The 25,246-nt window shown below is 40.0% G+C and overlaps 3 protein-coding genes across 10 annotated transcripts; 1 reads left to right on the top strand and 2 right to left on the bottom strand.

The window, feature by feature from the left end:
* Window positions 1-980: 980 nt before the first annotated feature.
* LOC144001513 (PDZ domain-containing protein 7-like) lies at window positions 981-12,731 on the bottom strand. Of its 3 annotated transcripts, XM_077495876.1 has the most exons (15): window positions 10,131-12,729; window positions 9,924-10,061; window positions 9,680-9,854; window positions 9,246-9,422; window positions 9,013-9,160; window positions 8,305-8,365; window positions 7,218-7,586; window positions 5,356-5,490; window positions 5,008-5,153; window positions 4,854-4,945; window positions 4,673-4,764; window positions 4,433-4,501; window positions 3,738-4,172; window positions 3,217-3,317; window positions 981-1,733 (listed from the first exon to the last, which is right to left on the bottom strand). In XM_077495876.1, exons 1-15 carry the CDS (start codon window positions 10,285-10,287, stop codon window positions 1,575-1,577), a joined length of 2,454 nt encoding a protein of 817 aa, XP_077352002.1. In that variant the 5' UTR covers window positions 10,288-12,729; the 3' UTR covers window positions 981-1,574. The 3 variants fall into 3 exon arrangements, with proteins under 3 accessions (XP_077352002.1, XP_077352001.1, XP_077352000.1); XM_077495875.1 differs by having other exon boundaries at window positions 4,854-4,930; window positions 9,924-12,731; XM_077495874.1 differs by having other exon boundaries at window positions 9,924-12,729.
* On the top strand, window positions 11,053-18,477 carry sfxn3 (sideroflexin 3). The gene is made up of 11 exons (XM_077495888.1): window positions 11,053-11,356; window positions 12,073-12,246; window positions 13,021-13,191; window positions 13,483-13,581; window positions 13,705-13,780; window positions 13,862-13,947; window positions 14,021-14,148; window positions 14,247-14,296; window positions 14,389-14,438; window positions 14,527-14,574; window positions 15,731-18,477. The coding sequence occupies exons 2-11, from the start codon at window positions 12,083-12,085 to the stop codon at window positions 15,825-15,827; spliced, it is 969 nt and encodes a 322-aa protein (XP_077352014.1). The 5' UTR covers window positions 11,053-11,356; window positions 12,073-12,082; the 3' UTR covers window positions 15,828-18,477.
* Window positions 18,478-19,552: 1,075 nt separating this feature from the next.
* On the bottom strand, window positions 19,553-25,122 carry LOC144001519 (peroxiredoxin-like 2A). 6 transcript variants are annotated; one of them, XM_077495889.1, is made up of 7 exons: window positions 24,996-25,049; window positions 23,077-23,253; window positions 21,736-21,915; window positions 21,192-21,283; window positions 20,970-21,110; window positions 20,502-20,657; window positions 19,553-20,184 (listed from the first exon to the last, which is right to left on the bottom strand). In XM_077495889.1, exons 1-7 carry the CDS (start codon window positions 25,030-25,032, stop codon window positions 20,089-20,091), a joined length of 879 nt encoding a protein of 292 aa, XP_077352015.1. In that variant the 5' UTR covers window positions 25,033-25,049; the 3' UTR covers window positions 19,553-20,088. The 6 variants fall into 6 exon arrangements, with proteins under 6 accessions (XP_077352015.1, XP_077352016.1, XP_077352018.1 ...); XM_077495890.1 differs by lacking the exon at window positions 24,996-25,049 and adding an exon at window positions 23,825-24,419; XM_077495892.1 differs by lacking the exon at window positions 24,996-25,049 and adding an exon at window positions 23,372-23,782.
* Window positions 25,123-25,246: the final 124 nt, after the last annotated feature.

Genomic DNA, 25,246 nt, shown 5'->3' with positions numbered 1-25,246 from the left:
TAAGGCGTTTTTTTTGTTTTATTATTATTTTTTTAAATGACCATGTATAGTAAGGCATATTTTTTAAACAACCTAGTATAGTATAGTAAGGCGTTTTCTTTTTTCTTTTTATTTATTTATTTATTTTTATTTTTTTTAAACGACCATGTATAGTAAGGCATATTTTTTTAAACGATCAAGTATAGTAAGGCTATTTTATTTTTTTTTTTTAAATGACCATGTATAGTAAGGCATATTTTTTAAACAACCTAATATAGTATAGTAAGGCTGTTTTTCTTTTATTTTTTTTATTTTTTATTTTTTTAAATGACCATGTATAGTAAGGCATATTTTTTTAAACAAACTAATATAAAAAAAAACACAGACGCCTTACTATACTATTTTTATTTTTTTATTTTTTAAATGACCATGTATAGTAAGGCATATTTTTTAAACAACCTAATATAGTATAGTAAGGCGTCCGTTTTTTGTTTTTTTTTGTTTTGTTTTTTTAAATGACCATGTATAGTAAGGCATATTTTTAAACAACCTAATATAGTATAGTAAGGCGTTTTTTTGTTTTATTATTATTTTTTTAAATGACCATGTATAGTAAGGCATATTTTTTAAACAACCTAGTATAGTATAGTAAGGCGTTTTATTTTTTCTTTTCTTTTTTTTCTTTTTTTTTTAACGACCATGTATAGGAAGGCATATTTATTTAAACGATCAAGTATAGTAAGGCTATTTTTTATTTATTTATTTTTTTTTTTTTAAATGACCATGTATAGTAAGGCATATTTTTTAAACAACCTAATATAGTATAGTAAGGCTGTTTTTCTTTTATTTTTTTTATTTTTTATTTTTTTAAATGACCATGTATAGTAAGGCATATTTTTTAAACAACCTAATATAGTATAGTAAGGCTAGTAAGGCGTTTTTTGTTGTTGTTTTTTTTGTTTAAATGACCATGTATAGTAAAACAAAACAAGTCACTTGAATGAGGCACAATTAATGGTGATTGTTTATTGAAGAATCAGATGTGCAATTTGAAAATGACGTACTTAGTAAGTGTGGATACTACGAATGGCTACCGGGGCACCCAATCCCTTCTTGCTGGGGAATGTTGCTACGCTGCTCACGAGGCACTCCAGTGCGTATTCACATACTCCCCAGTCTTGCTTTCTGACTTGAAACTGTGTCATGGCCTCCCTGATGTCCCCAACCACCACCACCACCCTTCCCCCAATCCTGCTCCCCAATCCTGCTCTTCCTCCTGATGTGTAGTTAAAGCTCCAAAGTGGCAGATTGCTCCAGAGCAGGCAGCACTTGTGCCAGACAGAAATCCAGTGCCGAAATGCTGAGCAGCCATTTTGCAATCATGTCCAAAAACCTTGGCTTTTGACATAATACATCAGATTTAATCTGGCCATAAATCGCATGGAGCAGCCTGGGATTATCTTCTTTTCTGGCAGACTGCTCGCCACATGTTAACTTTCTCAAATGACAGTCACTTTTTCTGGCATTTAATAATGATAATTAAATAAATAAATTGTATAATGAGTGCGTATTGGTAAAGTTGTTAGCAGATTCCCTCAGGCTGGTGGGCGGGGCATCTCCTTGGGGACCTTGACCACCAGTATCATGGAGTCGTTGGCCTTGTTGCCGAACGAGCGGCGAATGGCGTCGACAGCGTGCTGATGAGTGACACCCTGCAAACTCTCACCATCCACGCGCAGCAATTCGTAGCCGGCCTGTGAACACAGAAACGTGCATCTTCATGATACAAGCTTCATCATTTTTTTTAAAATCCAAAACATACCATTTGCTTCAGGAAGGTCCACTTAGCTTAATGCTAACAAAGCAAAACGTCATTGAGGTGCTAATGTTACATTGGCTTCAAATAAAAATGTTTAATATACTCAAAAGAATCAAACCTCTGGTGTAAACGCAGTTCCCTTTTTTTTGTACAATTTTTCATAGACAATGATATTGCACATTGTAACAGTAAAGCAGATTTATGTCAGACGCAACTGGGCTCAACACTCCCTTCACGTCAATATAAAATGAGTGCATGCACATACACACACTTTCCTGCAGGATGTGAGCAGTGTGTTGACAGCGACTTCCTGGGATTTTTTTTTTTTTTTTTTTTTTAAGGCCGAGGATGCACCTGTGTGGTGAAGGTTAAACACACACACACGACCATTGTTACCCACCAATCAGCTCTGTTTCCCTTTCCTTCATTTGTCAAGAAAACATATTTTAGACAGCAAACGCATTTATTTTCATTTTATTCTCTCTTTTGTTTATTGCGACAGGCCCTCGTGGCAGCATCAAAAGATTTGGATCCATTTACGCAAAGAGGGGATTAAAAAGTGCATTAAAAAAAAAAAGTAATTTATTTGAATTAAATAGATGACAACCTAATCTGACCCCCGTTCGCTTTATGCTCAGTTAGTGCATTCAGCATGATTAGGTTGGGAAAACAGGATGAGGATAGTAAGTAGTACTTGTAGTAGTAGTAGTGGTACTTGGACTAGTAATAGCAGTGGCATAGCACGCTGTTTCAGTGCACTGAATTGTTCATGTACTAGTACGCTCTTCGTCCTCATTGGTAAGTTAATTGAAGTGCACGAAGTACGAAAAGTCACATTTCACGTGAGGCATAAATGTGCACTAGTTGATAAATGTTTGCTACTTGTGACATGATAAAATTCCAGTTAACTAGATATTCACTAGTAGCATTACTAATAGTGTACATATGTCAATTAGTGCACAATTTGGTCTCACTAACAACATGTAGTGATTCTTCAAGTCAAGTCATCTTTATTCACCTTAGTTTTCTACTAGTGCACAGAATTGTTATATGGAATTTCCAGTTTCAGGTAAGTGTACTAGCATACTCTTTGTTCTCACGTGTAAGGCAGTGCATTTGTAGAATGACCAGGGTGCACCAGCAGTTTGACTGGAACACTTTATCCACTGTTGCCTTCCACTACTGTATCGCATTTCTGTGCACTAGTAGAACAACTAGGGCTCAATTATCCTAGTAGTTAGGCAAAACTTCACTAGTATCTGCTTGCTACTAGTGAATCACTAGTTGTTTACAAGTACTATCTTTTCAAGTAAAAGCGTACAAGTACATTCAGCACTTCCAGTGAAACGTTGACTAAATGTGCAAATGTCTTGCTAAACGGAAGTAGTAGTGCAAGTGAAGCTGCACCTAGTGCTTACCTTGAGACCAGGATTCATTGAAGCGGCTCCTCCAGGGAAGATGTGCTCAATTTTGATGACAGGCTGAATTCTTGACTCGATCCCTCCAGACACACTAATACCTGCAACATACACATGCAACACTAGGTTTTGAACTAGTAGTGGAATTTTACTACTATACTATATTTATAGTATAAATACCACTACTGTAAAAATTTCAGATGTTCTAATAGGATTTTTTTTTTTTTTCTGAAATTTTTTTGCTTACTTTTTGCTTTTGTTATTTAGTGACAATTACTTGGTTACAGTCAGTTAGCTAGTTACAATTACTAATTAAAAATAGGGATGTGGCCTCTCATTAACCCAAGATAACGTTCAGCTGTTCTCGTAGGCCTCTCCTGACATTTTTTTCCCTCATCGCATTAGAAAGCAGAAGCCACACACAACCGAGCATTTGAATAGGGGTGTGGAGACTTTTTATATCCTCCGGAGTCCGTATATTTGCTTGAAAATGACGTCTTGACATCTGACTTTGTACTCACCCAGTGACTGTTTGTCTTTGGAGATGGTCACCGTGGAGACGTGGTAGTCTTGCGCCATCTGCGAGTGTCCGTTAAGCGTGACTGCGGGGGGCCTCTCAAAAACATCCTTCAGGGGGGTCCTGGTCCGTCGCGGCGACGGAACACCAACTTCAGCGAAGTCCTGCGAGTGACTCCTCAAAGTGGAGTCTGGACTGGCCTCCCTCCTCCTCGTCCTCCTCACGGGTGACCTTCCTCGCTCACCTCCTCCAAGGTTGTTGGAGGACCAGGACGAGGAGGAGGAGCAGGAAGAGGAGGTGAAAGTGTCCACAGGTGTGTCCACAGGTATGTCCAGCAGGGGGCGGAACACCTGTGATGGAGACAAAGTCAGTCCCTCCATGCTGTCAATCATGTGAGAGCCCCTCAGTGCCGGCTGGAGAAGGAAGCCGCCATGGAAGTCTGAAAATGACACAGACCAGTCCAAAATACATTTTTAAATATATACTGAATAAATATATATATATATATATATATATATATATATTTTTTTTTTCTTTTTTTTTTGTTATTGTTGTTGTTTTAACTGTGGTAGAAAAAATAAATAAATTGTTCAAGCTGTTTGTAAGCTGCTGCCACGCACTGAAAATTTGTCCTTGACTGACCACGCTAACAGAAGTCATGTGTGGCGTCACCATGGAAACCTGTTTGCATGCGCATACCTGGGACGGGAGTTACAAGCTGGCGTCGAGGGGTTCCGCTGCGAGGGGAGCGTCCAACTGGAGAACGCACTAAGACAAAAACAACCAAGAAAAAAGTTGCATGTTGAAGTTTTTCAAAACAATGAAACACTGAATTTATTTAAGTGTATACTGTAAAAATGGAAAAAATATCCCAACAATAAATATCAACCAATCTTTGCTGTTTTTAATCTAGTTAAGTCTACCGAGTGTATTTCTCACCAGCTGGACTCTTGAGCAGATTGTAGGCGTGCACTTCAAAAGGCATCACCATGCTGTCAAAACGGCCCAACTCACTAGGAGGAATCAGCATCCTGGATGCAAAAATATTAAAATGATATATTAATACAAATGTTAGGCAATATGAACGTATGAACATACGTGCGTCTCGTTTGCGTGAGACCTTATTTCTCGGAGAAGCAGAATCTTCTCTGGCCGGTCCAAGATGGCCAAAAGGGGGCGCACTAAATCTTCCAGAATCTTCTCGGACAAAAACTGCAGGAGAATGAAATATGTATTTATTTTAAATACATAACCCATGGAAGCTGGAGACTGACCCGCTGACAATGCCTGATGACAGCGGCCGCCTCGTCCTTGCTCAGCAGCTTGTTGGACACGTCCTCGACGTGCTGCAAGGGCGACTGCTCCCCTTTCAGGCCCTCATGGGACTCTCTGGGGGAGGTCATCCCATCACGACCCTTGTCTAAAAGCAAAGGTGGAAGACATAGTTGGAACCAGACCCATACAAAACTTTTGAACTTTTCATTTCCATTTCTTTTTCACTTCCTGTATTACATAGTGTCCAAATACTTTTGTCCATATATAGTCTACTTATTACGGTTTTGAACCAAGTGTGATTATTTGTGGCTAAGTCGAATCTGTGACGTCACGTTACGTGATCTGACCTTCGGCCGGGCTCCTCTCTTTGCGATCTTTCTTGAAAAAAAGGCTGAGAAAAGTTTTGGAGCGCTGCAGCTTGGCTTGCTTGTCTTCTGAGCTGTGCGTCTTCTTTTCCACTTTCTTCTTCTGCTGCTGCTCCTCTGAAAGAACAATCCATAAACAACATTTATCACGTTGAAGCACAATTGTTACTATTACCAACATACATATCGATTCATGACATTTGCAGACTAGGGCACAATTGTTTTTAATTTCTAAAAATATTTTCAGATTGTATTAAAAATTTGAGGTAATATTAAAAATTTTGGACAATAGTATTTAATACTTTTGAAAATAAATATTGTAAAATATAGTATTTCATCAGAATCATCTGTTTTCACTATTTGTTTACTTTTACAAGATAAATTTTGTATTTCAAACATTTTTGATATTTGAACTATACATGCTGATAAATGTTATTTTTCAATGATGTCACAATATGTTCTGTCGGGAATCCTTTTTCACTTTTGTTGCAAGTAAAAATGTTTACAATTTTTAAAGTTTTTTTTATTTTTATTAAAATGTTTAAATATTTGATTAGAACTATTTTTATATACTTTTGAAATGCATAATTTTACATTTGTTAATTTATATATTACTAAAATTTTATTTTAAAATTTTCATTTGTTAAATTTATATTTTTCACACTAAGTTTTTAAATGATTTCTAATGATATTTTTGTCAATAATCGATTTTTAATTGGACAATATAATTTGAATGTGACTAACATTTTGAAATACTTTTTTTTTAATATTTTGAAAACATTAAAAAGAAAACTTATGCAAACTTTTTTTTTTTTTTTTTTTTTTAATAATGGACCAGCGAACACGTACTTTGAAACTGGCGTGATGTCGCTTCTTCTGTAGTGCACAATAAATCTGCTGCATGCGTGTATAAGTAATGTTGCAACGCTGATAAATTGCATGTATCTTTGCGCAAGCAGGCCATCCATATGGAGAGCGCAACGTAACAAATCCAATCATCCAAGTGGCTCACGCTCCGCATTGACAAATGAGGAGGGAAGGCCAACAAGTCAACAAGCTTGGATGGAACACTTTCAAAAAAATTATGTTTTATGGAACAGTTTGTTTATGCAAATGAAGTTGAAGGTATATCCATCTTTGACTGCAGTAAATGATGATTGTGAAAATGAGGTGGATTTGAAGGACAATTTTGATGTCTTTAAATGGATGATATATCATAAATGAAATATAGAAAATTCGCTTTTTTTTCTTTAAATATTAGCACCTCAATTTTCCATTCATATAATTGAAATTGATGGAAATTGAATTATTGAAAGACAGTATCTGGCTGTTTTAAATAAAATAAAAAAAAATGTATTTTAACAGCTTAGACATCTTAAAAAATACATATTTAAGTTATTAAATTGTGTTTTATATTTAATGGAGAAAAAAAATGTAATTGTTTGAAAATGTAATTTCGAAAAATGTTATTTTTTTTAAATGTATTAAAATATTTGGAATACAGTACATTACAAATGAAGTGTTTTTTATATATATGTATATTTTTTTTATATATTTCTAAAATGTGTATACTATTTTGAAAGTATAATAAGCATAATAATGTGTTATTAATCTTCTGCAATTAACTACTTTTAATATATATATATTTTTTTTTAATTTTCATATCATTTAAAAACAATGATTATTTTTACTTACTGTTACATAATTTCCCTAGTAGTAGTATTTATTTTCCATAGTATTTATAATGCATACTGATTGACATGCCGGAGTACTAAGTAGTAGTTTTTTTTTTTTTAACCTATTAGTGTACATCAAAAAGTAGCATATACTAAAATGTAAATCACCTGAGACGGTGATGTGACTCTGGGAGCGACTGATTGGCTTACGAGGCCTACTGAGGGCCATGAGGACCTTGGTCTTGGGACCTTGGTGCCGTCCTCTCCCGGCCCCGCCCACCTCTCCCTTCCCCCGTATCACCGTGTCCTTGAGGAGCAACGTGGCACCGACCGTGCGGCCGTGTGTGGCGGATGCCTCCATCTGTGTGGCCATGTCCGCCGTGTCGCGTGAGCCCTCGGTGGAGACGTCCACCATGTCGGAGCCGAAGAGGAGCTGGGAGAGACCACCGAGGGAGCTCACGGGGGTGCCGGACGATGCAGACGAGTGCGAGTCGGAGCCTTGGGAAGAACCCGATGCCAACGCTGACCCATTTGAAACTGTAACATGGAACATTTGACGACCTCTTATTATCTTTAGAGTGAACAAGTCTGTTTAGCATAATGCTAGCAAACAATACAAAACACCATAGATGGGCTAACGAATAGCATCGGCATCACTGACTTAAAGTCAATGTTCACAGGTATATATTCTTTATCATTTGCGAAAAATATGACTGCAGCTTACTGAACTACAAAAGTTTTACAACTACCGAAATATCTATGCTAATTTCCATTAGCCAATTATGTGTTAGCATTAAGATGGCAGACTTTCCATCGTTACAAAGCACGTTGTTATCCCATATTTGAACAAACACACAAAAAAACAAAAGCAGCAAAGTTTAATTTTCCAAATGTCCTGACTCAGTATGCTTTGTGGGGGATCAGGAGCAGTCTGACCTCTTGTCCTATTAATCCTTTAAGCCTCTCAGACAGGACATGAACTAAGAATGATCTTCATGTATTTCTTTATTTTTGGAGTATGTAATATAACTCTGAATTTTCACAATCAACTCCAAGAGAACCAGATGTCAGCTTGGCTTGTTTTTTTTCCAGACAACCATTCAACCCCCCCACCCCCCCACCCCAAGAACCTTCACACAGACCCTAGTGAGGATAAGCGGTATGGATAATGAATGAATGATAATATATCCCAATATTATGGAGCATCTTCATTATTCATATTTGACAATATATGATGTGTAAAAATTTGACATACATTTGTCCAGCCAGCCGTACTCTGCCACCATCTCCTTATATGCAGGATATCTTCCAGCTTCCTGTAACAGCACAAAAAAGAATGATGTGTATAAAAAGTCTACACACCTCTGCTCAAACCGGCAGCACTTTGTGATATAAACAATGAGCTCAAGATGAATCAATCATTTCAAGCACAAACCTGAGTTCAGCAAGAAATAAAAACGTCACTTTGAATGTGATTCATTCTGACCACACCCACATTTAAGAGGGTGTGAACACTTTTGCAAAAACATTTAGGCTTTTGTTTTTCTTTACAATTTAGATGTAGCGTTCGCTTCATGCCAAATCATCACCAATATTTTCAAGGGTTAATGTAATTGAGATTTTTCACGTAGGAGTGTACTCACTTTTGTTGCCAGCAAATTCGACACGAGTGTCCGCACTGAGTTATTATGAGTGGTGAATCGGTTCTATAAAATTGGCTGCACAGCAGCACATCATAGGCCAATTGGAACCTGATCCCAGACCACCTATCAATAATGAAAGGGACGCACTTGACAATGCGCAACCTGAGATGTGAGCAGCACAAAATGAGAACGGCAGATCTTGAACACACTTTTGTGGTTATTGTGTCCCAACAAAGACAACCCTCCATCACAGGTCAAACTACGCAGTACGCACACTGTCATTGATTGTACAGTCAGTGACATTGAAAGTTCTCACTCACCCTGATGGTTAACATGACGTGCGTGTGGCTCTTCAGGACCTCCACGGCGTCGCTGTGTGTGATGTCATCAAAGCTGACCCCATTGGCTGCCATGATCTGATCCCCCATTTTGATGCCGTGCTGCTCCGCCAGCCCGCCTGGGTCCAACCTGACCAATGGACATGGACATGGAGAGACAAAATTAATTTGTGGAGCTTTATTTATTTATTTTATTTATTTATTATCATTACTACTTGGAGACGTAAATTCCCAGTCCAAACTCTCGTCCTCCTCGGATGTTGAAGCCCAGGCAGTAATCGTCAGACGTGGTGAAGAGATGCACTATCCTGCGGAGGGCGCTGTCCGAGCTGGCCTCTGATGGTGCGTGTCCGCCCTCCTCTACCACCATCCTCCTGTGAATCAGGTCCACCCTAGTACACAAAATACAAACATATGTGAAACACCAGGTGCCATTTTGCATTAGAGGCAAGTGGAGCAAGTGCCCCAAGACAGCCAGCAGAGGGCGCTGTGGTGTCACTTGAGTCTTCTCTCGTCTTTTGGCTGCTGATCCCCAAACCAGTCACTATCAAGATCATCAAATGACCGAAAGGTGAAAGCAGTAATCCAGCCACTACTGCAATATAACACCAAGGAGGAGGATATGGTAGAAGTTAACGTGTCCACTCGCCACGTGGTCTTCTCCTTGGAGTAGCGTATGCCGGGGATCTTGCCCACGCGCCTCACCACCATCCTCAGGCGGCTGTTTCCGGTCAGGACCTTGACGGCGCTGCTCATGGTGATGCTTTCGAGACTCACGCCGTTCACCTCCACAAGTTTGTCCCCAACGGCCAGGCCGGCCTGAGCTAGTTGGGGAAGCCGGTAAATAAGTACAGAATGAAATGAATGACATTTTCGGAGCGTTTCTTGCTGACCTGCTGAGCTGTGGTCATCCACTTTACTAACAAAAACACCCAGTCCATGTTCAGATCCACCTCTTATGCTGAAACCAAGACGTCCATCCACAGTCTTGTCCACTGTCACCGTATGGATATCTTCACTGTCATCTCCTCCTGAAAAAGAAAACAACACACCAAATGGTAGTGCACGGATGTCAACTAGCTTGTTTTGCCTTGACTCACCCTGTACAGGAGAATTGATGAGGATGACTCGTCCCATAGGTGAGGATGACCTCCGTCTGTGTCCTTGTTGCCTCTTAAGCATGTAACTATGGGACCCCCCGTTGTGGACGTGGAGGTGTCCGCCCCCTTTTGTCATCTCCCTCCGGGAGTGAGCCATGATGCAAGTGCCACAAGTCTTCTCTCAGTCATCCAGACTTTTTGGAGTTAAGTCCACTTTTTAGGCTCACTGTGCCACTCTCGTTCTGCTTGTGAAGTCCAAGCAGAAATGCATGGTGCTTTCCCCTCGAGTCATGTTTAATTAACAAGGGTGTCTGATGTGGCAAGCCATCCTAGGAAGATCCTGTGTCCTGGGGGTCTTCTTGACGGTAAAAGTCCATCGTATTTATTCAATGACTACTTGCCAGTGGTGGGACAGATTTGATTACAAATACGTCAGTACTGTACAATATTTCAAGTGCTTGAGACATGACTCATCCATTCCCAGTTGAAATGCCTCTTCAGGATAGTTTCAAGTGTAAATATGACATACTTGACATGTCCGTACAATGCTGCAACAGGATTGCAAAGTTGAAAACAGTTGCTACTACTAACTCTTGTTGACAGTGGAGGGTTGCGTCGTGACCATATATTGCGAAACATCACCATCTAGTGGCCAAAAAGTGTATGTCACAAAAATGCGTTCCACTTAACCACTATTTGAACCATCATGGATCTCGAAAAACAACAACAAATGAAAACACCGCCAGGTCATATAAGTATACGAAATGCTACATTATAAATACACTAAAATGACGATAGCATTGTTTTCTTTTCGCGTCACTATAAAAAGCAAAAACACCAATAAGGGAGAGGGGTGTTTGTCTGACCAATCAAGTGTCGAGTTGCTAACCTACGTATCCCCGCTGATAGGCCTCCGGTCGACTAACTCCACCCTGAATACGTCGTCGTCTGTGCTGCATTTAAATACATCGCAATATTACAAAATATACTCCCGCGAAGTTTAATTTGGCCTTTAGAGAACTTGACGCTGGCTATATTATGAACTTATAAGTAAGTTAACTCTTCCACTTGTCTCTTTTTGTGTGTATTTCGCAGTTGCTGAACCGTCAACTTCCAGGAAACGCCTAATTCCCTACACTGCAAATGTCACTTGAACTTCACATCTCTCTCTCAGCCGGTTGAAGTGATATTGAGAGGTCAATCGTCTTCAAATTCAACCTGAACAGGTAACGTCTGGATTTAATGCGCATTCTTGTCTATTTGAATATTCTTGATTTCGCATCATTACGCGACGACTGCGTGGTTTAAACCTTCCCGCGATGCTTTCCCCCGCGACTCGCACTGGAGAGTTAGCTGCTCTCCGCTAGCCAAGCCGACTTAACATCCCGAATGACTCGCTAACCATGAGGGCGGGCGCCGAAATGGTGAAATTTGGGGAAGAAGCTGTTTATTTTGCCACCGCAATGTCTCATTCGACGGGTCATGGCCGTTTTAGTCCATCCCAGAATTTATGTATCAGAAAACATGTCACCTTTTTAAATTGGATGAAGCTCGAATGCTCAACGATGTGCTGCACTGGATTGGCTCAGTTTGATTGACGGCTCACAGTCACGCGCCAGGGATCGCCACAGATCTTTTCATTTTAACATAACCGTAATAAATGTAATTTACAGTTCAGTCAGTTATTTACGTCATAACATGTTACCTAATCAAAATTGCCATTATCATAACATGTTTGGCTGCCCTTGAATGCACCATGTCATCTGTTGTGCATACCGGTTGTCCATAAATAAGGGAGAAAAAAATGTTTGTTCGTCTAGAACTTAACCATTAGTTCCCATTGAGAAAAATGTTAAATTATAAAGCCTTGCAAGTCAACCAGCATCGCCTTCAGATGTTCCACTGTATGATTGATGAACTAATGTCATTGTTTTAATGCAAGGGTACCCAAGATGTCCGGAGATCTGCCCCTCAACATCAACATCAAAGAGCCACGATGGGACCAAGGAACATTCATGGGCCGTGCCATGCACTTCTTCATGGTCACAGACCCCAGAAACGTCCTGCTGTCTTCCGAGGAGCTGGAGGAGGCCCGGGTGATTGTGGAGAACTACAGGTAGAAGGCTCGCCTTGCTTTGGAAGCAGGATAGCAGAACAGATGAAGGAAGACGCCAGTACATTTTAGCATCACAAATGTTCACTACTTGACTACTAGTGACGTTATATATAAAATTCTAACAGTTAATATCTTCACTTGACAATATCAAATTAATATTTGTATTGTTGTACTGAGCAGCCAGGCCATGTTTCATGTTGCACCAAGTTCCATTGCGGGTCCTGCAGTTGTAATGCAAAAAAATACAAAAAAATAAACTGAATTTACCAATACTGTAATTATTTTTTCCAGCGAATAAAACTGGTTGAATTAAAATTAAGTTAAATAAAAACAAATTAAATTATAAATTACATTAAACAATGTTAAATACAACTAACAAAAATCTAAAAATAAAAATGCATTTATCAAATTAAAATTTAAGTTATTAAAATTAAAATACATTTACTAATAATTTGAAATGTAAAATAAATGGAAATTATAATGTAAAATGTATATGAAATAGTCAAAGAAATTATAATTTAGATTTAATTTAAAATACACACAATTTAAAATAAAATAAAATATAAAAGAAATTCAAATGCAGTTACGTTAATCTAATTTTGAATTATTTTTAAATACATGTATTTTAAAATTACACTTAAAATTAAATGAATCATTTTTTATGTACAGTAATTGAAATAAAATAAATTACATTACAAATAAATGATATATAAATGTAAGAAAAACATGACAAAAAGAAAAATTTAAGTGGCCATTATTTATTTTCTTCTCCAGGGCCGGGGTGGTGGCGCCCGGCCTGACGGAGGACCAGCTGTGGCGGGCCAAGTATGTGTACGACTCGGCCTTCCACCCCGACACTGGCGAGAAGATGTTCGTGATCGGCCGAATGTCTGCTCAGGTGCCCATGAACATGTCCATCACTGGCTGCATGCTCACCTTCTACAGGTACCGCCATCTCTGTGTCTACTCTGTGTGTTAGCCAGGCAGCCGTGATGCTGAATGACCGTACATTTCATTTCATTCAATGTACTGAGAGAGCATCACATTGACTGAACTAGAGCTTTCATCCCAGTTGAGAGAGGAAATCCTCGGGGGGGGGGGTCATGTCTCAACTTGTGCGTCATGTGCAGAATGTTGACCCAATTTTAATGTGTCAAATGCTTCATTTTATTTTGCTCACATGATCACTTGGATGACAATGGAGCACATTATAAACCATTTGTCACATGTTCACAGGACCACACCAGCAGTGGTGTTCTGGCAGTGGGTTAACCAGTCCTTCAACGCGGTGGTCAACTACACCAACCGCAGTGGAGACGCTCCCATCACTCTCAAGTATGGACCACTTCTCACTTTCCCATTGATCTTTTCCTTTTAAATTCCATAACAAATGAAGTTTGTCCACGCCTTCCCTCCCTGATGCCTGAATGAAAAACAAACTGACCTTTGCACTTTCAGTCAGCTCGGTGCGGCCTACGCGAGTGCCACTACCGGTGCCGTTATCACCGCCCTGGGCCTCAAGTCTCTCGCCACGGTAATGTCCCATCAAAGCGACTATTTGTTTAGTGGATCAGCAATTTTGCGTTGGTTTTAAGTGTGTCCGTGCCTCCCTTAGCGTCTCCCGCCCATCGCCAGCCGCTTCGTGCCGTTCGCTGCCGTTGCCGCCGCCAATTGTATCAACATTCCCTTCATGAGACAGAGGTGAGATCTCCTCCACCACAACTCTGCTCAACTCAACTTGACTCGGCTTCTGTTTGTGTCCACCCCTCCTCAGGGAGTTGAAGTACGGCATTCCCGTGACGGACGAGAATGGAAACAGGTTAGGAGAGTCTGCCGCTGCGGCCCAACAGGCCATCATGCAAGTGGTGGTGTCCAGGATCGGCATGGCGGTGCCAGCTATGGGTAAACAAGCAACGTGAAATTTCTCTCATGCTGGTCATACTTGGTGGATGACATCGCGTTTTAATGTTAAGTTTTTCTCTCTCTCCGCACCCGTTCAGCCATTCCTCCCGTGATAATGAACGCGCTGGAGAAGCGAGCCTTCATGAAGGTAAACATTCTTCTGTCTCATGTAGCGTCCCATTGGCATTGAGCTGAAGTTCTTCCACATTCCGACCGAAACATGTTGTTGCTTCCCTGCAGCGCTTTCCTGTTCTCAACGCTCCAATCCAGGTGGGGCTTGTGGGCTTGTGGTAAGTTGGCGGTAGGATGTAAGGTTGCGCTCCAAGGTTTTGGGCTTGAAGGGTCTGAAAATAACCCCGCCCTCTCTTTGATTGACAGTCTGGTGTTTGCTACCCCTCTGTGCTGCGCCCTGTTCCCACAGAAAAGGTAACGCATACAAAATATGCCCCAAAACAAAAACACACAAATCACATGCACACCCACAAACATCTTTTAAATTTCTCTCTCTTTTTTTTAAAAAACAATTGAATTTCGCTCCTTAAGATAATGAATTTGTATCCTTTTGTGTAGTAATGAAGTGCATCGGCCAGGCAACGCATGCTAACGCATCACGCTCTGCATTTTTTGGTTAGCTGTATCCTTTATTGTGTTTTAAATGAATGATTGATTGAACGATAATTAAGGGTGTCTTCAGACCTGCACTGTTTGGTACGCTTTAAACGGACCAGAGTTCGTTTCCCACACTGGTCCGGACCTTTTGTGCAGGTTTGAATACACACAAGCGAATCCTGGTGCAGACCAACCAAGCGGACCGAGACCCACTTTTTGAGGTGGTCTCGGTCCGCTTCCAAACGCACTCGGCGTGGTTCACTTTGCGGTCTGAATGCAAACCACGGCTGATCCGCTCCAACTGCTGGACATATGCGCCTTTTTGGGGCTTAACAAGCCATCGTCGTCAAGTATCGCGGGGGGGAAATTTTGCCCGGTGGTAACTATTATGCTAAATTCATTCATAATCATCCGTATTCTGTTTAGCCACGCTGCTGTCAGCGTGTTGTGGTGGGGGCGGGGTAAGAGGAGCGCAACTGCTTCTCCGTTTACGGCACACAATCGACAACGCGTTCCAAAATTAGAAACAGCGTGGCGGAACCTCCGTTGAATGAGCTGCCCTTGACGCTCGCATATATCTTTCATCTAATAACGCAACAAATATGCAGCGTCGGAATTTCACGTTTTCCGCAATTTCCGGGTTTCGTACGCGTACAGCCCTCGTCATTTTTGTCCAATGGGAGCATGGATCGTCACGTGGGTCGACGTGATTACGCAATATAGTCCACTTGCAAAAAGCACAGCGTGAATATGAACCGCATCAAACAAAAAAAAATAAAGTCTGCTTTTGGTCCGGACCAAACAAGCGGACTAAACGACTTTTCTGGTCTGAATACACCCTAAATAACTAGCTTAACTGCACTGAAAGCCCACAACCGCATCACACCGCAAACGCGCAACACTCCAACTACACCCAGTTAAAGTAAACAATGTGGTTTTGTTCCACGCCCTCTCCGGCTTTTCATGCTTGCAGCTCCATGAAAGTGAGCAGGCTGGAGGCGGAGCTTCAGGACAGGATACGACAGAGCAACCCGGCCACCACCGTGGTCTACTTCAACAAGGGCCTGTAGGACCTTCACGTGCACGGCACGCACACAAATATGGGTACACAAGCAATTTTATTTATGCATTGTTTTTGGAACTGCTCCCAAGTTAAAGCACACTGAGGAAAGATTGTTGTGTGTAAATCTGTTACTTCTGTATTTAGTCATGAACGTGAATGTAACATCACTGTCCTATTGTACTGCTACACTGGTACTATTATTGATTAATTTCAATAGGTCAACCCCTGGTGGTGGTGTCTGCCTTCTTATTAAATTGGTGCACCTTTCCTTTAGGTTAGGGGTGGGCAAGCTACATCCAGTTAAGAGCACATTTGATCCAGCCAGACAGTCATTAATAAAACCAGAAATACTCATAATAAATCGCAATAGTGGAACATTGAATGCAATTTTAATAGTTGGATTCAAAGAGTGAAATTCAGAGTGGAAATATTCCAGATTTTAGTTTGTAACTTTTTTTCTTTTTTTTTTAAATTAGGGCAGGGCTGTGGAATCTATAGGCAATTATAAAGCTTTCGAGGCAGCAAATAACAGTAGATTTACTACACAGAATGAAATACTTCCTGACTGTGTAATTTGGATGGTTATAGCATACACAAACAAATTTCACCAAAGAAATTAGATCCAAACCAAATTAAGGAATTAACCTTCTGAAAATTTAGATTTTATGCGTTTAGTCAATCTGTGTAATGCTGCAAAAATATTCATCACGCTTGCTTTACATGTACTTAAGCCACAATGTAATGAGCTACTGAGTATACGCGCACTTATGTAGTCAAAACTACATGCTCCTGTTCCACGGTGGATTAGAACATCCTCCTACGCTTAAGACAGTTTCCGCGATTAAAGCGAGTCTGCGGGTGGCACGTGGACCTAAAGTTGTCATTGTAACCCGACCACGCACTGCCATGATTCAAATGAGCAAGCAGTCATGAAACAAGCTGACCTTTTGCAGGACAATGTTTCCTCTTGTCGTTTTATTTTTAAATTCTAAACATACTTGAAAGGGGGAAGCCGTTGTTTTTTTGTGTCGGACATATGATGTACCGTATGTAGGTGTGGAACGTGTTGACATTATTATAAAACTCTATTAATGTAAATGTTATAATGTAAACAGTTAATATGAGTGCTGCCCGTTTAAAGTAGTTATGAGTACTTGAGGGGAAAGTTGGTTTTGGCGTTTGTGGTGTTTTCACTATGTTGGCTTTAACAGGGTTTATATTTAAACAGTTTATGTCGCTCTACATACTGCACTGTATTTCCTCAAATAGTGGCCACACCTCTAATAAAATAAAATGGAAATCAAAGATGCCTGAATTTTGCCCATGGACGGGGAAAAAAAGTAACTAATTAGCTCAGTTCATAAACCATCATTCGAGTGAACTGCTCTGTTGCCAACCAAAATGGCAGCACTCAATTTTTAATTTTAAAAGGATTAGGGTAACACAGTATTAATGATCTTATATTGAGTGGGGCCACCATCACTATGATGTCAAATTACACTTTCATGTAGCAATCTGTAAAATACATGTACTGGTAGTATTGTCTTAGTCCAAAAATCTCCCCCATTACAGTTCTTAAATATATTTGCAGAAATACAGTTCTGTTGGATGTACTGGAAACTATCTAAATGTATATCATAGGCAGTGGTGTCAAAGTCTGGTCCTCGAGGGACTGAGTCCTGCATGTTTTCGAGGTTTCCCATGTTCAACACAGCTGATTCATATTTAAGCTCATCAGCAAGCGCTGCTAATTATCCCCATTATTGAATCAGGTGCGTTGGCATAGAGAAACCTAGAAAACATTCAGGCCTCAGGCCACACGTGTCACAGAGGGATTTTTTTTTTTTCTTTCTTGCAAGCCAGGTTATGCCTGTGTCCCTGAATGCACCACCTGGTGAGCAACAAGCAGCTCTTCTTGATTCAGGGTTACAGAGTCCTATTTCTAGTACGTATCTCTTTCTGGTTTGTGAATTTAGTGAATTTCCCACCATGTAATAAATGGTTTCTACTGTTGTATTCCTGAATGGTTTCATTCCAACATCCTCTAGCCTTTTGTGTATAATTAATCTCATAATACCTCACCTAACAGGAAATCATCATTTTCATTTCAACCAATGCGAGCATTTGTCGCTCCTGTCAAGGAATCATGTTGCTGTTCAGAACCAACATGGAAGTACCATGCTGCAAAGTTCAAATACTGAAGATTGTACTTGCTAAGTGTGTTCCGTTATGAACTGCTGATTTTAGTTGTCTCCCTTTAGAGCAACACTAGCAGCTGTTACTCAGCGCAGTACTGATGCATGGTGCTGTTACAAAAGTATCCAAAAGGTGGACGCAGTTTACAACACGTGTCAAGATCCGGTCTTCGAGGGCTTGAGTCCTGCATTGTTTTCGAGGTTTCTCTACTCCAACGCACCTGGTCCCAATGATCAGGATAATCATCAGGCTCCTGCAGAGCTTGCTGATGAGCTTAAATATGAATCAGCTGTGTTGAACATGGGGAAACCTTTAAAACATGCAGGAAACAGGCCCTCGAGGACTGGATTTTGACACCACTAGTTTTACAAGGTAAAGAGGAATGTTTTTGCCGCAAGCTTTATTTGAGGTGGTTTTGCACCATGTCACTATGAATAAAGAAACACGTCTATTTGAAAGAGCTTCGTTACATCTCATTATTGTGTGTTTTTGATGCTTTCGAGTCACGTCTCAAGTCAATCACGTTGTAATGGCACGATTTCAGATGTGGACTGAAGGCACAAAAGTTATGACAATCCATGTTACACTCCATGAATGTTTTAGTCATGTCATGCTGTTAGCACTGGCAAGGTGCACTCCCTATTTTTTTTTATGTTGGCATATATATACACATACACATTTAATCATTTCTTGACATCTATTTTATTCATTACGACAATAAAAGATGTGACTGACATCCGATTATGTCTCCATTTGATATGAAAAGCACTTTTAATTTTTTTGACTGATTGCTGGGCTTAACCATTTAATTTAGGGATATATGATACTAGTTACCTATTTTATTTTAGTTTTTTTTTAAAACAGTAACTACAGTGCTGGAACCACTGCCAGACAACTGTGGATTCAGATAAATTGTTTCTTTCATAACCAAACATCTGATTAGACAGGAAAAAAAAAAAAAAGTACAGTGAACCACAAATGTCTTTGAGGTTCATCACTTGCAAATTCTTTTGAGGAACATTCTTCAGTTTTGTGCTAAGCTAAGGCAAAAGTCATGACCACTATAAATAGCTTCATTGACAGTCCATATAGACTTGTTAAATCGTGCTCGCGGCATCTATAGGCCATTACAAAAGTGCTTGAGTGGGTCCAAAAGCCGGCTAGCTTAATGCTAATGCACAACGCAAAACACTATAGATGGGCTAACAAAACTAGCAGATATTTGAACAAATAATGGAAACAAATGTATGTGTGGGGCTAAAACTGATTAATGGTAATCTGTGTATTGTAAATCACGGCACCACTATTTTGGACACTTTAGTCAGTCAAAAATTCCTTTACAAAAATTCTGATACCTTATTCTACAAGAGAGAAAATATTAGGAACTGCTCTCAGTATGATGCAATGCAGTTTTACACCCCTGGAAACTACAACCACAGAAGAAAGGTATTAATTCCAAAAGTGACTATTATCTTTGGTATTGGATGTTATTACTGTTGGTAGCTGCAGTTAAACAAAATCAAACTAGTCAATGAGTGCTGTACTGTAGTTATCTATTTATTGCTTTTCTTCACATGTACAAGTGCACGCAATTGTCTCCTGCCGCCGCACTCCAGAAGGCCTCAGAATGACAACATTGGCGGTGTCTGAGGAAATCGGACGTGTTTGATCATCAAACTTGCTCCTCTCATTACTGAATTTACGGAGACAAGCCGTCATTGTTACACGCACTCCCACAAAAGCGCACACACGTCGGTCATGACCGAGGCCAGCTGGTGGTGTTGGCATGGGGGACAAATGTGTGCCACTAAAAAGTTCATGAACAAAATTCAAATCACATAATAATCCAGTGCTCATCTCACCCCGTTTCCATACCCGTCTAGCTTTAAAGTGTCTTTAGAGGTAACGTTTACCAATTTAGTCAGTTGTACATTTCACAGTTTGTTTGATTGTGTTTTGTCTGGCAATCGAGGTGTCTTGCTAAACTGGCCTAGGCGTCCATACTTGGCCGTAGTGTATGTTGAATAATTACTTTCTAGATTCACTATTTTATACTCGGTGCTCTAATTGATTTATTTTCTAGGTACAATTTTCTTGGTGGCTTGGAGAACATCCGCCACATCCACTTTGTTGCCAAACTCCTTCTCGCGGTGTTCCAGTAGGACCCCCTGTAGGCCACAATTGTGGAGTTTACACAGTGGTTTGTCTCACACTAAGGAAAGCCGTTTGAGCGTTTATTCGATTAAGATGGATATCAAGGTCAGGTGAGGGCTCTATAGTTGACAAATGCATGCTACTTGTGACGCACTTTAGACTTCAACTAGTCGACAGTTTTGCCTTACAAGTACACCAAAAATGGTACTAGTGAGACTTTTGTTTACTAGTTCAAAGTATTATTAGTACATAGACCTTAAGTTGGATAAAGAATATGGAATAAATGCTCAAATGTCTTTCCATACTCCCCTGTGTGTTTTCTGTACGCTACCTGTTCACCCGCGCCAATGACAAAGACGCCCCCCAGGATGAAGCCCTCGCCCAACATGTTGCCCTGGTAGCCGGACCTCCAGGCCCGTATGAAGTTCTGCAACACGTCGAAGCGCAGCAGCCCCATAGCGCCCATTTTTGCCCCGTAGAAGTGCTTCTGCAAGGTGTTGGGCGAGTGGGCGTCAGTAGGTTGCACATAAACGCGTGAGTAAAGCCACGGCTCTCTATTTTAAAAATTCCATTTTAACTGGGCTGAATGAGTGAATGTGTTTTGTATGAAATTTCAGGATGAACCTAAAATGCATTATAACCTTTACAAGTGAACTAATTTTACGCTTTTGTGAGTAGTGCAAATCTCCTCTAAATTGCATTTCAATTCTTCTGCGTTTTGTTAGCTTGCTTTTAGCACTAGGTGGCATCTTATTACTTCCCTATTGTAACTTGTGTGAGTTTTGAAAGTACAGCTGACCTTTTGGTCGATGTAAACGTCCCCGGCAAAGTGCGGTCTGAAGTCCTGGATCTCTGTGCCCACGCTTTCCTTCACCAAGGCCACCAGAGGGACCCCGAGCTCTTCCAGCTGGGGCTTCAGAGAGGACAGCTCGGAAGCCTCCTGCAAGGAAACAATTCATTGTGCCGTGTTATATTTGTGACTTGACTTCTCAGAACATTGAAACAGAACATGTGACCTCACCTCCCTGCACAAAAATCACCCGGGCCGCCGCACGGCCATGATGACAGCGCCGTTCTTTTCCCATAGACTCTTTGCTTTGATGAGCTTGCCATCTGCAGACAAGACAATTGTTTTTAGTAACAAAGGGCACAAAGCCTTAGACACATTATGGAAAATTGACTTTTTAAATAGGTTGTAAACAAATTGTTGGATCTCTCTGGAGTGTCTGCCTATCAAGTGTGAAATTTAACCACATTCAATCACTACTGCAGTAGAGGCTAAAGCAGCAAACAGCCCTTTGTTAAGGAAATAAATTGAATTAAAAATATATATAATAATAAATTTGTATACAACAACTTGTTGGTCTGATTATAAGAAGCATGTGATTTTATTTGCATTACACATACAACAACTACTGTAATGACAATTTTCTTTAGATTATAACTTTCTTGTAAAATCATCACATATTTTGTTGCAATTATACATTTGAATCCCTTTAAGTGTGTCTCTAACACTCGTCTGTATAAAAGAAGGTTGGTTAAGGAGTCAAGGATTCGTATTGTACCATCAGTGGTGGAGAGCAGGTCAGCATCAGCGAGATATTCCAGCGAGGCCTTGCCTACTTTGGGGAGAGTCAGACTGGAGTTGACCAGGAAGATGCCAGCAAGGGCGGCCCCAACGGCCCCCAATCCCAGAGACCACATGCCCATCCCCAACAGGTCTACGTTAGACACTGACCCCAAATCTGCAGCACAACAGAAATAGAATGTTTGACAGATTAGCACAATGAAGTTTATTTATTTATTTTTACAATCGATTCTTCGCACAGTGACATCAAATCAGCATGTCTTATGACCTTCACTGGCTACACAGTTAAAATGAGGTGTAAAGGGCAATTTTCATAAATTCGCCACCACTCAAATGTAGTGGAGGAAAGAAAAAAAAATGAGGTTGCTAATACACTATTGATCAGGACAAAGACTCAAATACAAAAACAACACCTTTTCAAGACAATTCAGAGAGCAGAGCAATACTGGGACCTTGTGGTATTTTCAGTATTTCTGCAATTACTTAATTAAGCCTTGAAAGTTGGTTTAATAGACTGTTAATGGTTGCCATGATAACCACAGTCACATTATTATCACACACCAAAAAAAGCAAAAGCTAAGTACACTAATGCGTGACATCATGCATTAGGATGGTCTGAACTAGAGAAATATTTTGAAATGTTTAATTTTGAACTCCAACTTTTGGGCCATTTCAGTTTTATGATATACTAGGCGGAGAAAGGGTGATTGTGTTCTCCATTGGAGGTGCCACTAAAATTGATATTTTCAGTTTGTCATTATTCAGTTACACAACTCAGCGCCAAGGTTATTTCAGTTGACGAAAACGAGCGAGTGTTTAAAAAACACACACACACACACACACAACACTGAAACTACATTTTATATTTATTTATAAGTCTAAAACTATAATTATAACGAAAATGACCTTAGGTCACATCTTTGTCAATTAATTTCACATACAATCTTTTGCTGCTAATTTTAAATGGATTCATTTTGGTAATACGCTACGGTCATTCGGAAGAAGGAAGGTCAAATTGTGTTGTACCTTTTTTTATTTTATTTTTTATCTTGCGCTCCACAAATATGCCAATTAATTAAATAAAAAATAATAATAAAACACTACAACTAATAAAAAGTTACTAAAATTTAACTTATAAAAAAACAAAAACAAAAACAAAAAAAACACTCGAAAAATAAATTAAAGCTGAACTTAAAAAACAAAATCCTGCTCAGTGTGGGCGCGGGTAGTAACAAGCCGGAACAGTCACACCAGTTCCGCAACAAACTGCGAGTTTTGGTATGTCATCACTCAACGAATTAACGATGTGAATCCTTGCCTGGAGCGTGTTTGGCTGGCTCAGGACTGGCTTTGGATCTACTTCCATGAAAGTGAGCAACCAGGTTTCGTTCATAGTAAGCGACGCACGAAGGGAACGCCATGCGGCAATAGAAAGGAGGGGGAAGAATTCGCCTCAAAGCTGCCAGCATTGTCGCTGTGAGCTTCACTGCACGTGCTGGAAGAAAAATGTACAGGCTTTATGCAAAACATGACGCCTTCAATGACTCTGCATGCCAAACGCTTCTTAATACACAGGCAACCATGCAAATTATTGTAATGACCAAGATACTTACATTGTATGGACCTGATTGTTCAGGGCATAGAAGACTGAATGAAGACACATTTGTAGGAAATACATTTTCTATCACAGCACACTGCTTTGAGAATCACTGATATAGGAGACAGCCATTTTGTAAGAGTCTTTCATAAAGTCTATCCATTTTCTAGTGGTTGTCCAAAAAAGGTGAGCTGGAACCAACCCAATTGACTTTTTTTGGAATACAGTATGAAGCCGGACTATCCAGATGATGAAAACACCACAGATCGTCAAACAGATAAGAACCCATAACTCCTGATTATGAAAGAGATATACCAGCCAGCCCTCTTTTATAACTTCCCACGGTTAAGTAACGCTTTCTCTTGCTCTGAAATCACAATGACACTAAAATGATAGTCGCTGAGAGCCTGAGGGGGAAAAAAAAATTAAAAAAAAATCAAGATAAATATTTAAACTACGGCATACTAACTTGTCTCCATTGACTGCTGTGGATCAGCTCTTTCCAAGACAAATCCCAAAATGTACTGGAGGCGTCAAAATGTCGCTGATTTGGAAAGGACAAGGAGTACTTGAACAACTGATAATGTGCCCTCAGAGTGCAACACGGAAGAATTTAGGTTGTGTAATTGTGCCACCGGTCACGCTGCGCCCACACAGACAAAGTTGTAAAAATTATTACTAGATAAGCACAGTGAGCATTGAAAGTATTTACGCAACTCTACTTATTCATTAGCTTGCATGTGTGTATTAGGAGTGGGCAACATGGCCAACGGGGGTATTACAAAAAAATAAAAAATAAAAAAACCTCCACAAAAGAAAAATAAACTTCAGCAAAAGTTTCATCTTGTTATATTAAAAAAATAAAATTAAAAAAAAACAAAAAAAATATCATGAATGAATCACAGCACAACTGGAAATTAACTTTGCGATTGAAAGTTTACGGCTTCCCTATCCTGCTTTATACACTCGTGTATAAACAAACACATTGAGACAAATTGAGATTAGGAATATCGGTGATTGACTGCGTGCGCACAGCTGTGTGCCCCTTGGGCTCTGGCCAGTCTATGTACATAATGTACTAAAACATTCAACAGTTGGACATGTGCATGCAAACATTTTAAACCAGGCCCTGTAAAGGTTGTAGTACATTTTAGGTTCATCCTGAAATTACACTTCAAGGCTCAATTGTGTATTTTGGAAACATGAACAAACATTCCATAATATATGTTTTCGTTAGCAGTTGAGATTTTTTTTTTTTTTTTTTTAATAATAAGATGGTGTCTAAAATAGCAGTACTGTATACTGTATTTGAGGAGGGCACAAGGGCAAACCAGTAGCACGTACTACAAATTTATGGATAATAATAGTCTTTGTGGATAATCGCGCGCACAAAACAATTTCAAGCTACCAGTGTAGCGAAGCAGTTAAAACGCTGAATGAAACCTCGGCTTTAAACTTGCCGCTGTTAGCAGCTAGCTCTTGTCGACGTTAGCATTTGAGTCACTAAATAAGACAAGAATTGGTTTGCTGCTTTTCCACACGTCTGTCGGAATTAAACGCTTTATATGCGCGTTGTGGGTCGCCAATTTCCATACCAAGTTAATACATTGGCAGCGGTATAAACATTCATGTTGACTCACCTGTCAGACAAGATGAGTGAAAGCGGTTTCCACGCATGCGCACTAATGCTCCCAAGACTGAAGACTGGTTTGGAGGGAGAGAAACTAATCGAGCACAGATGTCACACGAACGATTGGATGGATGGATAGATAGATAGATAGATAGATAGATAGATAGATAGATAGATAGATAGAGAATTTTTAGACTTGCTAAATGCTAACCACTATTCCACCAAGTAGGTCGCCTATACAGGCAATAGTTTATCCACCCC

Source organism: Festucalex cinctus, chromosome 14 (assembly GCF_051991245.1).
Source record: "Festucalex cinctus isolate MCC-2025b chromosome 14, RoL_Fcin_1.0, whole genome shotgun sequence".
Lineage (NCBI taxonomy): Eukaryota > Metazoa > Chordata > Actinopteri > Syngnathiformes > Syngnathidae > Festucalex > Festucalex cinctus.
This window is presented reverse-complemented; position numbering and strand designations above follow the sequence as displayed.

What these genes read in the sequence shown, in the direction of transcription:
- sfxn3 (XM_077495888.1), top strand. Translation starts at nt 12,083, where the DNA reads ATGTCCGGAGATCTGCCCCTCAACATCAACATCAAAGAGCCACGATGG. An exon ending in TGCATGCTCACCTTCTACAG is followed by an intron (nt 13,192 to 13,482) that starts GTACCGCCATCT and finishes ACATGTTCACAG; the next exon opens with GACCACACCAGCAGTGGTGT. An exon ending in GCCTCAAGTCTCTCGCCACG is followed by an intron (nt 13,781 to 13,861) that starts GTAATGTCCCAT and finishes TGCCTCCCTTAG; the next exon opens with CGTCTCCCGCCCATCGCCAG.
- LOC144001513 (XM_077495874.1), bottom strand. Translation starts at nt 10,287, where the DNA reads ATGGCTCACTCCCGGAGGGAGATGACAAAAGGGGGCGGACACCTCCAC. An exon ending in CTGGGAATTTACGTCTCCAA is followed by an intron (nt 9,161 to 9,245) that starts GTAGTAATGATA and finishes TCCATTGGTCAG; the next exon opens with GTTGGACCCAGGCGGGCTGG. An exon ending in AGAGAGGAGCCCGGCCGAAG is followed by an intron (nt 5,154 to 5,355) that starts GTCAGATCACGT and finishes CTTTGCTTTTAG; the next exon opens with ACAAGGGTCGTGATGGGATG.